The sequence below is a fragment of the Hyalella azteca genome, unplaced genomic scaffold (genome assembly GCF_000764305.2).
Source record: "Hyalella azteca isolate HAZT.00-mixed unplaced genomic scaffold, Hazt_2.0.2 contig16068, whole genome shotgun sequence".
In the NCBI taxonomy this organism is placed as follows: Eukaryota; Metazoa; Arthropoda; class Malacostraca; order Amphipoda; family Hyalellidae; genus Hyalella; species Hyalella azteca.
Window position 1 is genome coordinate 1 of NW_025945895.1, and position 12,560 is coordinate 12,560.

Below are 12,560 nucleotides of genomic sequence, written 5' to 3' on the forward strand. Positions count from 1 at the left end.
GAAAGTGTCGTAGTTTGCAAATGGGGGCACTGCCCCCGAATGGGGAACTTGGGCCACCTAATGTCAGCCGTGCCTGGGTAATATTGACCGGCTTGGAAATAAAGTTAAAATAACCATATATCTGTAGAGTCTAAAACAAAAAGAAAAAACATTAATAGGTGTATCAAACATAAAATATGTTATATATGTTAATTTAAATTAATTTCCAAGCCGGTTCATGTTACCTCGTCAGGGCTGACATTAGGTGGTCTAAGTTACCCCATTCAGGGGCAGCGCCCCCATTTGCAAACTATGACACTTTCCTCAAATTTGTCATTTGCATATGTAACTAAAAGAGTTCCGTCAACTGGGGCTACTCGGGACGATTTTGAACGTTTTTCATTCATAACTTCTTACCATGAAACATTTCATCAACAAGTTTAGGCTCATTTCAAAGCTCTTTGCAATTGCTATCACATGGCTTCTCCAAAAAATATTCCATATGCATTTGTAAGGTGCCAGAAGCAAGGAAAGAGTGTCCCGAGTAGCCCCGTTGAACGGGGCTACTTGTGACACTTCAAATAAAACTTCATTTTAAAACATTTGAAGCATGCAGAGTGTACTCATCCATTACTAACAGTACTCTGAAATCCTCCTCTTTCATTGTAGATGATGTAGAGGTAGAATAAATGACATTTTCTGTGATTTAACTTGTTTTTCCTTTATTAATATGATATTAACATATACATTAATTAATTACCTTATTATTGATGCTATATTACTGTATCCATGAACATGCCATTGAGCATTTACACTAACCTTGTCCACTGCAAGCTTCATATCAGCAGCCTTATAGCATTTTTTCTGTATCTGTAAGCTTATAGGATGGCTTGTAATTTCACACCATTTTAATTGGGTTAAGTGAATTCACTATAAAAAAGCTGATAAAAAACATACCTGAAACAGAAAGGAATGTTTTAGAAACAACAATTATATGTTTTGGAGAAATAAATCATAGTTTAGGATAATTACTTTTCATTCTATGATGCCCAGTGCACAATTCTATACTATATGACATTCTAATGTTAGTGTAGTTAGGCAGAAGTTCTTCATTTATACAGGTTTGGTTCAATACCAGAGCGTACTATTTATTAACAATTTTCTTATTGTTTTTTTTTTTTTCGATGAGCCGAACAAAATTTCTTGCAGGCGCTTGGAGATCAAAAAGCAGATTACCAAATGACATTTTACTGGAATGCAACATTTCGAATATATCAATATTCATTATCAAGCAAGTGAAGAGTTATTACAACGCTTAAAATTGAAATTTGGACATGACCCAAGTTCATACAGAAATTACCGTAAAATGGGGTTACTTTGACTGGCGGGGTAACTTTGACCACTTTTCGTTTTTTTAACAAAAACCTCTAAAACTCAGAAACGATTCGACATAGAAAAATTTTATCAATGGCCATCAAAGGCCTAATACTGAGGATACGTAACACACAGTGGCGAGAGTGAACATTTCTGTGTTTGAAATTTCCACATCAATTATTGTGAACTTTCCTCCAACAAATTTTATTGGTTGCATGGAGATGTTCCACGGGAATTGCTTTAACTTTTAAAGAATGTAACGTCACTTCTTTCGTTCAGTGATATTTTCCGTCGTGACACGACACGTGACCGTGGAACTCAACCTACATCTAAAAGCTAGAACTTAACACTGAAAGACGTTAAAGCCACTGCTTTACTAGGTTTTAAGGACTGGGTGGCTAAGCTTTAATGGTGTTGAAAGTTTTCACTCATGGCTTATACAAAGTTTCAGAAGGATTACTAGAATTTGAAACAAGAACCAACACCAGGGGCCACAGCTATAAACTAAAAAAACTGCGTTGTAACACATACATGCGACAACATTTCTTCTCGCTTCGAGTCACCGACATGTGGAACAGCCTCCCCGATAGTATCGTTGACGCTCCGAGTATGAACGCCTTCAATTAAGAACAGACTAGACGAAGCTATGCAGGAGCATATGTTCAGTCTTAAAATGCCTAGTAAATTACGGACCAGGCAATAAGTCCAGCAGATATCTCAATCAATCGTCAGCTATGGAAAGATCGGGTTCCAAAGGCCGGATCCCTTGTGAATCAAGTCACAAAAAATTCAAGAATCGGCAACAGGCCATGGGCCTATTTCTTCAGTGCCGACATTTCTATTCTATTCTAAGTCTGCCGATGCCAAGTGCTCAACCAAAGGTCAATGTGAATAGCGTAGTTATGGTTCAAAAATTGAAATGATTGTTCAGTAAGATCTATTAGAGCACCAAATTTCATCTACTACATGTACGTTAAAAAAGGCAGGTAAAATCTTCGTCGTAAATACGTTACGGTCGAGTTGCTGGAGGTTGAGTGATGATGTTCTATTCGGTATAAATGTGTCCACTAGCAGGAATAATCGATTTCCCTGGAATATCTGGAAGAGAATAATAGATTTTCATGAAGTCAACTGAAACAATGCTTTGTGAGAAATTGACCCTATTATTTTTGTTCTTATTAATTCTGATTGTTTTTAGCCATTTCGTTCAAGTTGTATTCAGAGTGTTGATGTATGTAAGAAGTAGGGAGTATGTACATTTAGTCAGAGTTGGTTCATTCTTCAACTTGCATTCGTTTACCCACATTAAATCAATTTGTACTACGCATCTTGACTGTAGCTCAAGGCAACAGCCATTTTGCAAATAATATTATTAATTTCAATATTCATTATTCCAACAACTATTCATCAGCTTCAAAGTAGCAGCAGTAATTCCTCCAGTTATAATTTTCTTTCAGATCAGCCTGCTCCTAACAAAGTATTTCAACGTCACGATTTGAATGTTTTACAATAAATTAAAATTGATTTGATATCTGGCTTTGTTTGTCCGATTGTGTGCGGAAATCCGAATTCCTCACAGTTTTATCTGCATCATTTGAGGGCTGACTCCAGTACATACCAATTTATTGAACCGAACGTTACTCACCTTCTCTTCGCACATGATTTTAATAATTCTGTAACGTTTATCTATCACAAATGGGCAAGTCCATCAAACACGACTTGATTTTTCATTCCTGACGTGTACTTCAACTTGTTCGCTAATGACAATGTCATTCAATATCTTTGTGGTCATACGGTTAACCAGGATTTGCTCGGTGAAAAACATTTGATTACGATGAACTGAAGTAAGCTGTTCACTGCATCTCTCAGCTCACTTCCCTGCATGGTGGAGTGTTTAGAATTATTTATGTTGTCTGTCTAGCGATGCTATACAAGTCTGGTATAGACGCCCAACGGCCCAAGCTATATATTATAGTTTGGGCGTCTTATTATAGTATATTATTAGAAACTAGTCTCGTAAAATGACGTCCAAGCTACATATTAGGTTTGTGCTCACATTTTTTATATTTTTTTCAGTAACAGTGTACAAGTAAATGGCCAGTTACATACTCATATGGAAAAAAATAACTGCCATTTTTTATTATTGAAAGGCCTGCCAGGTACAGTTAAACAATCAAGTTTATTCAGGTTAAATTATTTATGGTAAAGCAAGTTTCTCATCCATCAGAGCGGGACTCGCGCGGTCACTCGCATTATGCGGCGCTGTTGAGAGAGCAACTTAAATGGCCGTCCGTAACTGCGGTGAACGATGTTTTTTATGGCTGTTTTATTTATTGTTTAAAAGGTTGACTTATAATGGGGCACGTTCTTTTAAATAATTAAGTAATAATTGTATTAAAATCTCACTTGCATATTTCCCAGATTTTTATTATCTTACGTCAGATAAAACTTTAAATTCTCTATCACAACTGTCGTTTTTCCATCTATCACAATAAGTATCACTCGAAAACACTTTCAAAATTCAACACCGTATCGTGTTGAATCATTTAAATTAGTTACTGATAAAATCATTGTTCACTATACGCACGACATGTCATGCAACGCAAGTGTTCAGTTGACTCATGTGATGAAAATCACTGAACGAGATCACATCACCATTTCTCTAGCTGCGTAGAGCGCGAAAGATGAAGAAACTATATTCATTCGTTCCTTCAATAATTCCATCATTAGTGAGGTAAGACCTATCAATATATAAAATCAAACGATGAAATCAAGAAGAAGTGGAGTGCTCTATGCTTTCCTACGCAGGATTGCACAGACTTATAGAAGAACCTGCACCTCATAAATGAACGAAGGAATCGGGTTGATAATACAGGATTTTGCGCTTCGTCATTAGATCAGATTTGTCATAATAGACTGATGATCCGGGACAAGATAAGTGTAAGCAAATAAAATTTATACCTTAAAATAAAAAATAACGAAACAAGGTATACATTTTTGGAACACACAATTGTAAATGATTGAATGTATCGCACTTATTTTAGGGGTTCAATGAAACTCGAAAGCCAACGACCTGTTTGTCACTCCACAGTAAAAGGCAAAGCCTAAGAGCCATTCGGAGCCTTTAAAGGAAAGCAGGAGCAAACATGCACTTTAAGTATAAATAGACACGACGAAAACTGAGAATGATCACTCAAACAAGGAATGGAATTTTAAGAAGGTATGGCTGCAAATAACAAGACTGGCACAGCATGTCCAAAATAAATCGTCGTGTTCACCATCAAGAACCTTCTGAACTGTTCAGAGATCACAGATCCTACTTATTCATCCGGCGCTCCATATAGATCCCTACTTAATATTAGCTAAGAAGAAAATGAACCATAAAATAGATGGCCAAACGAACAAGGACATTTCTTACTATATTTACTAATTAGTTCAATCCGTACCATCAGCCACAGTGGAAGTCCCTCTTTTTAGCGCCACAGCGAGGGTGACATCTCAAAAATAAATACTCATGCAGCTGCAAATTCCAAATTTAAGCTTGAATATGATTGGTAACTAATCTGTATCTACTGAAGATTCGATGCGTATTAAAAGTGGTAACTATGCTATTAACATTAAAAGCCAAATGAGCTCGCGGCATCAGCAAACTTGTATATCGTGTCAACACAAATATAATTAATCATTCTAAAAAATGACTTTTGCAGGACAGTGTGTTCAGAAATTTAATTAACATAAAGGTTAGCATTTTTCCATTCTCAACGCACAGTCATGGAGCGAGCGACTTATACTGACCAAGCATCGGATCACCGTCGAAATGACATCGAGTTTATATGGCAATTGCAAATAGGTTCACGCTCATCGGTATTGAATGCATATTGATAACGAAAAAGTCTAATTGTATGTTAAGAATAATAATTTGCGCGATGCATATCTAACTTGATTCTTAATTTCATATTTTCTTGATCGAAAAAGACTAAAAAATTATATTCAAATATTTGAGGATGACTAAGAGCCTAAGAGGGCCCTAAAAATTGTTTAGTTTGCCATGTTTTCTGTTACATAATTGTTATGTATGTCATTCGGTAACTTATCGGTAATTAGGGCATAAGCAGTTCCCCACGAATTGTTTATAGAGCGATTGGGACGTCCTAAACCAAGTTGGTAAGTTATTACCATCTAAGAATGGCCTGCGTGGTACGGTGCTGCGGTGGTTCGAGTCTTACCTCGACAATAGACTCCAATGTGTTCGTCGCGGGCTCTCCTCTTCTACACCATCGACGGTCACCTGCGGTGTACCGCGGGGCTCGGTTCTCGGCCCAATACTCTTCCTGCTGTATACTGCCGACGTGTTGCACATAATTGATTCACACAGCTTGAATCCGCACATGTTTGCCGACGACACCCAAATCTATGGCTACTGTGCGCCGGCGGACGCTGCAGCGCTGCAAGACCGGATGTCTGCTTGCATGGGCGCCGTTTCAGACTGGATGCGTTCCAACCGGCTCCAGCTCAATGCATCGAAAACCGAATTTATTTGGTTCGCGACCGCTCGTCGCCAACATCAGCTTCCAGCAAACCTTGTGCGAGTGGGCGACGAGTTCGTCGCACCTGCATCCTCTGTACGCCTGTCTCTTATACACATCTAGATGTGNCCGAATTTGGGGAGACCGGCCGTAAAATTTGTCCGAGACGTCTCCATGGCGAGATCGCGCAAAACTGAGCAAACTACTCAGATAAGTCGGTACCGTGTGGACGCTCTAAAAATTGCAACGATTTCATTCCGACTTAAAACTGCGCAGACAAATCGTTATGAAAACTGAGCGTGTGGACCGGCCTTTAGACAGAAAGCGGTTGCGTTAATAACTGAAGAATAGCGTTGCCGAGATGCTCGCAAATTTGCCTGCCCGTGCATGCGTTCAAAAGCCTTTTCTATGGATTCATCAACCGTAGTCAATGCTATTCGTACCAAGAGGCCTGTAGCCTACACATACCACCAGTAGGCAGAGGGGTTATTAATGTATTTCATAAATTTACTATTACGTAATAATTCATAACAGCTTAATCGACTTCAAATAACAACGAGCTGGTGTTTCACCTATCAGTTTATCCAGAAGTACGTCATGATACTTGTACGGAGCTGATGCTCCCAAGGTTTTCCCTAACCCTCATTTCATTTCGAGAAATGAACTAATTTTAATTATATTAGGTTTCCTCCAAACAATTACTGAACACATAATATCAAAGTTGAGCCCTAACGTTGACATATAACACGAGCACCGGTAGAACTCTCGGCGTCAGCAGACATGTATATTACGTCGGTATAGACAATATGAATAATACTAGACATTTATTCATATCAGTCAGTGAATTCACAGACGCAGTGGACACCTATTTCAATTCAGCATATCATATTTGGACGAGAAACTTTTACTGCACCAACTTCGAGTAACCGCATGACCATCATCATCGTAAGTGATTGAGTGACATTAGCATAAAACTTTTCAATGATGTAATGAGTACAAATTTGGACAAAACATACACTTTAGTTTGAAAAATATTTGATTCACAATTAAGTACGGTACTGGATTGCCAAATTTTTATGCGATGCCATTGATGAATATCGTTTGATTGTCTAAATTCGTCTATACTGAGATCAACCCTCGAATAATGTAAATAAATAAGATGCTCGGTGAATGTGAATAGCGCATTTCTATCTCCAGCGACAAAAATAATAATATTGTAACGAAGACGAATAAATGTCAGTAAAAATAAGTCTAGAACGTCAGCGTTTCTTTCCAGAAGCCCGGGTTAGTTCGTCTCATTCGATTGATGTCACTTGGTCGGAGCGTACCTACTGTCACTATTTTCGAGTGCACCTGTAGCGTCCCTATTAGGCTATGGTTCAAGTTCAACCAAAGTGTTAGAATAGAATAGAAGTGTCGGCGTTGAAGAAATAGGCCCATGGCCTGTTGCCGATTCTTGAACTTTTCGTGACTTGATTCACAAGGGATGTCCCTTTCAAATTTCGGTGACCATACGGGTTTCCAAACTCTAGGTTCGTGCGCACGACAGCAACAAACAACTGCTTCATCGTTTCTGCATCTAGGAACTCGAAAGAGCGTCTAATCAGTCCAAGTCGCTTATTGGCTTTATTAACTTGACCTTCAATATGCTGAGAAAATTTCAACTCACTTTCGATATAAACTCCTAAATCTTTTTTCGTTGTCGACTTCGACATCATCACTCTGTCGTTGCAACCGTGTCTTCTCATACTGTAATCTTGCTGTTCATTATTCTTGTCAAGGTGGACTGGCCGCCAGTACTGTTCCCGTGTACAAGCACCTTTACTCTTTAGCGCCTACCTACATCACTATGTTATGTTATTTAATAGTTATTAATGTAACCATGACTGATTGTAGAAGGCAAGTCCTAGAATAAATTTTTTGCACCTGAATCTGCGAGTGCTGACGAGGAATTAATACGAAATTTAACAATGCTTATCGATTCTGAATTAGTTGAGTTCGTTGTTGAGCATTAAACTTAAAAGTTTTACTATGTTGAAAAATGCGTCCGCTTGGGAGCACATTAAAACGTAAAGAAGGTTGAAAAAATACTGTAGCATTTATATATTTTGTTGTATATAGAACAAAAACAACTTGAATCCTGATTATATATAATTTAAAAAATTTTATATAAATAAAAACATATAAGTTGTTCGGCTTGCATATATAGATTTCATATATTTGCTAAATGATGACTGATATGTTGAAAACTCCACCTACGATTCATGAATATATGAAATTACGGTTTTTGTAAGTACATCGTAAAGTTTTTGCGATATATGAAAAAATGTCTCAGGTACTGCATGTCTAGCAGATTTTTTTTCTTTGTGAAGCATGTGTTGTAGTGAAGCTTGTGACGTCATCGTAAAGCAAGATGGCTGCCGTTGATGAAGGCGGCAGCCAAAGTGATAATAAAAATGACCATAAATCAGAAACAAGTTGTAGTAGATCTATTTCAGTCATGCAGCAAGTAAGTTCTTTCCAACTTCTATTTGCGAATTAGAATTAAGAATGACCTGTACGAGTTTTCGTATAAGCAAAGAAAATTTCAAAACCCGTTAATTTTGTGCATGACAGTCAACCTCTATTATTATTATGATTTGTTGATTGATAACAATAGCAGTAATAGCACAAAGCTATCACTTGTTCGTGTGACGGTGTGAGTGGCTAATGACTAATGTGAATAAATATAGAGTTCTATGTCAAAGGTGTTTTGATCTTTAGTCAGTGATTTGGTGCTCAAATTTGGTCAGGCCTTCAACTATTGTGGGTGATATTAAAAAACTTAGCCTGAGCCCTGACAATAACTTAGGTAGTTGTGTTAAAATTCTCTCCTTTCTTATACTTACTTGTACCCAGGTAGGTACTCAGACATAGCGATAGCTGTCTGATAGCTGCAATTTTAGGATATTTTTGTCTAATATTTCAAGATGATGAAGAAATGGACACTTTGAAAGTTTGAACTTTGAAGTTTTAAGTTTGTACCAAACTTTTAGTTTTAGGCCTCTGCTTTTTCCCTTATTTTCACATGCTCAAAAATTTTCTGGCTTATATGGCAAATTGTTTTAACTACAGCAATCCCTTGATTCTGTCTCTTATACACATCTAGATGTGTATAAGAGACAGGTACTGGATTGCCAANCGGCTTGCTTCTGTTGGCTGGTGTACGAGAACCAGACGACGTAGAGAGACAAGTTTAGTCTCGTTAGAAGCGTAATTTTCTAAGCTTTAAAATGAGTGTAAAAGCCCAAAAAGTGAAAATTTTTGATTTTTCGGGAGACGCTCCCCTTAAGGGTAGGTCGCAATTTTTTTTTCCGCGTTAATCAAAACCGCGGTATTCAAAACCGTGCTAATCAAGGGATTGCTGTAGTTAGCTAAAGTAAACATGGTTGATGGTGGCAATCTAGGAATTGGGGAAACCTCTATTTGGACTCATTCACTTTTAATCACTTCACTCGTTCAAATGACAAACGCGCCAGTTATTTCTTTTCTGAACGAGAGAATGTAAGCTAAATATGAACTAGTCCGAACGGCCAATCATAGCTTTATGCGTGTTGTCGATATATGTGTTGCCAGCTGCAGCCAGCCAGCAGTGCGTTTTGAACTGGCGCCACGTATGGTTGTCCATGCATGTGCTTCCAGTCATGCACTGTCGTCTGCCTCGATTCTACTAGCATATGAGTCAGAGGTGTATGGTGCGTAAAAACTAAAATTTTTTGTTAACTGATTTTAATGAATTGAATTATGATTGTTTAACATTCGCGTTCATAAATTTAGTCTGCAATGCATAGGCTTAATTTGCGTTCAGAAATGGGATGTTTACCCTAAAAAGAAAACGTGTTCTCGATTGCCCTATGTAGCTAAATAATGCAAAATTGAAAAATTATATTTTAAATCTATTTTGAATTACCATAAAATGGGTAACTTAGAGTCTTAGACTACTTTTTTTTAATGATGCCATTTTTTTACTAGCTAAATTAAACTTAAATTAAAACGTGCAAAATACAGGTCTATACTCTACACTAGGTTCACTCACCATAAATGGCTGGCTCCTGCCTCTCATTGTTTTGATGTAATTTCAAAAAAAGTGATGGTCTTTGTTACCCCAGCTCTTGGGGTATCTTAGACTGGGTGGTAAAATCAATTATATTTTTGGTAAAATAACTCCAAATAACTCCAAATAACTCCAGGTTTTGGTGCATTGTAGTAGAACTCATTTAGTTACACATGCAAATGACAAATTTGAGGAAAGTGTCGTAGTTTGCAAATGGGGGCACTGCCCCCGAATGGGGAACTTAGGCCACCTAATGTCAGCCGTGCCTGGGTAATATTGACCGGCTTGGAAATAAAGTTAAAATTACCATATATCTGTAGAGTCTAAAACAAAGAGAAAAAACATTAATAGGTGTATCAAACATAAAATATGTTATATATGGTAATTTTAAATTAATTTCCAAGCCAGTTCATGTTACCTCGTCAGGGCTGACATTAGGTGGTCTAAGTTACCCCATTCAGGGGCAGCACCCCCCATTTGCAAACTATGACACTTTCTCAAATTTGTCATTTGCATATGTAACTAAAAGAGTTCCGTCAACCGGGGCTACTCGGGACGATTTTGAACGTTTTTCATTCATAACTTCTTGCCATGAAACATTTCATCAACAAGTTTAGGCTCATTTCAAAGCTCTTTGCAATTACTATCACATGGCTTCTCCAAAAAATATTCCATATGCATTTGTAANAAAAATAAAATTGATTTTACCACCCGGTCAAAGAAACCCCAAGAGCTGGGGTAACAAAGACCATCACTTTTTTTGAAATTACATCAAAAGTATGAGAGGCAGGAGCCAGCAATTTATGGTGAGTAAAGCTAGAGTATAGACCTGTATTTTGCATGTTTCAATTTAAATTTAACTTAGCTAGTAGAAAAAATGGCATCATTTTGAAAAAAAAGTGGTCAAAGTTACTCCATTTTACGGTATCGTAGATATGGTTCAAAATCGAAAATCAAATTAATCCAAGAATGATTTCAACATCCTGATGAATACGGCACTTTGCAAATTGATAGCAGAAGACTTGTCTTTGATATAGTCAGATGGGGTAAGACGGGATCACAGCCTTCATGGGGTAAGAAAGGACCAGTCTATGACATGCATACTGATTGCACTGAGTTCAATTTGATATAAGAATCTGTTAGAGCAACTATTTCCTGTCATTTTAGCATTTGTTTCAACAATGTACTGCAAATAAGGAATTCTAGGCAATTTTTTGAAAAAACCTATGTGGAGATAGATTAGAAAATAGTTAACCTTATTTGGGAAATAAGCTCTGTCTAATGACATAATATTTTTGCCAGGTTTGTGGATGTATTCAGGTAACCTTGAGTAAGAAGTAACTTTTGAGCCATACCAGACATTCCTACCAGTTACCCTTGCTGCCTGATGTGCATTCTAAAATGGGGTAAAAAAGAACTGGACATGGGGTAAGATGGGACCACCAAATGGTTCAGTTTCATCCACAAGTGGTCCTGTCTTACCTCCAAATGGTCCTATCTTGCCTCATAGATTAAAATAATTCAACAGACATATATAGGGAATATTAAAAAAAATTTGTATCTGCTGCTCTAAATAACAAATTTTCATGTTCATAAAGTAACTTTGTGGAGGCCAAAACAGAGCTCATATATGCATGCAGTGTTACTCATCACCTTCCTTTTCACAGGAATAAAGAGCTATACATTCTAAACAATAACAAACAAAACAATACAACAACAAAAAAAAGCAATAACAAGTGACCCATCTAGCATTTCTAGCTGGACCTGGGACAGCAGAAGGTGATACAAATTATAAGCATTGAATGTGTGCTCTTTGGCCCAGTATGCCTAAATTTCATAAATAAATTTTTTCAGTTTCCTGATGTAGAGGCAACAGCCATTCTTAAAAAAATCAAAGAAAAAAGGTTGCGCCAAGATTAGACCAGCAACCATGGACTTGGTAATGGACTGACTGAAGGACTTGGTAATGAAATACATATATATATATGGTGACAGACACAATAATAATAATATAATAATAGCGGTTTCAGCGTTTAGTAGGCTGTAGGCCTGTTGCCGATTCTTAACATCGCAGAACACTCAGAGCATTTTGCGGTCTCGAACTCGTAACTTACTGCTACAATTCTGCTGTGCTTAACCGCCCGGCCTCCTCGCCAATTCTGACCAGAAACTGGCACACAGAGCTGGGATCGAACCCGCGCCTCTCTGCGCCAGTCTTGGTACTCTGAACTTTAACCACTGGGCCACCCTGCCCTGACACAAGGCCTGCAGTAAATTATCTTAATCTGTAAGCACAAAAAACTTAGAAGCAAAGAAAACTCCACAAAAATTCATAGTATCTTTAAAGAAAACGCTTCAGAGTCCAGCTCCATCGTCAGTTCATAAATTCTAGAACACAGATAAATCAGTAATTAGTACAGTCATGATTGCAACAAAAAACCTAAGCTGTAAAACCTATCTATTTACAATTTCAAGTGGGTAAGAGCTAAAAGCTAAATTCAAACTAGGCCCCTTTTTAAAAATATACAATGATTCTAAAATCCGCAAATCAGAAACTCCGGAACTGGAAGCTAAAACTTTGAAGTCAC

General features: G+C 37.5%; 1 protein-coding gene across 1 annotated transcript in view; it reads left to right on the forward strand.

The window, feature by feature from the left end:
- The first annotated feature begins 8,306 nt into the window (after nucleotides 1-8,306).
- The window catches only part of LOC108682222 (mucin-17), a 28,273-nt gene continuing 24,019 nt past the window's right edge, over nucleotides 8,307-12,560 (forward strand). Inside the window, exon 1 of the mRNA XM_047884728.1 lies at nucleotides 8,307-8,388. Coding sequence (XP_047740684.1) covers nucleotides 8,380-8,388 — 9 coding nt within the window. The 5' untranslated portion in view covers nucleotides 8,307-8,379. The remainder of the gene's footprint in view (nucleotides 8,389-12,560) is intronic.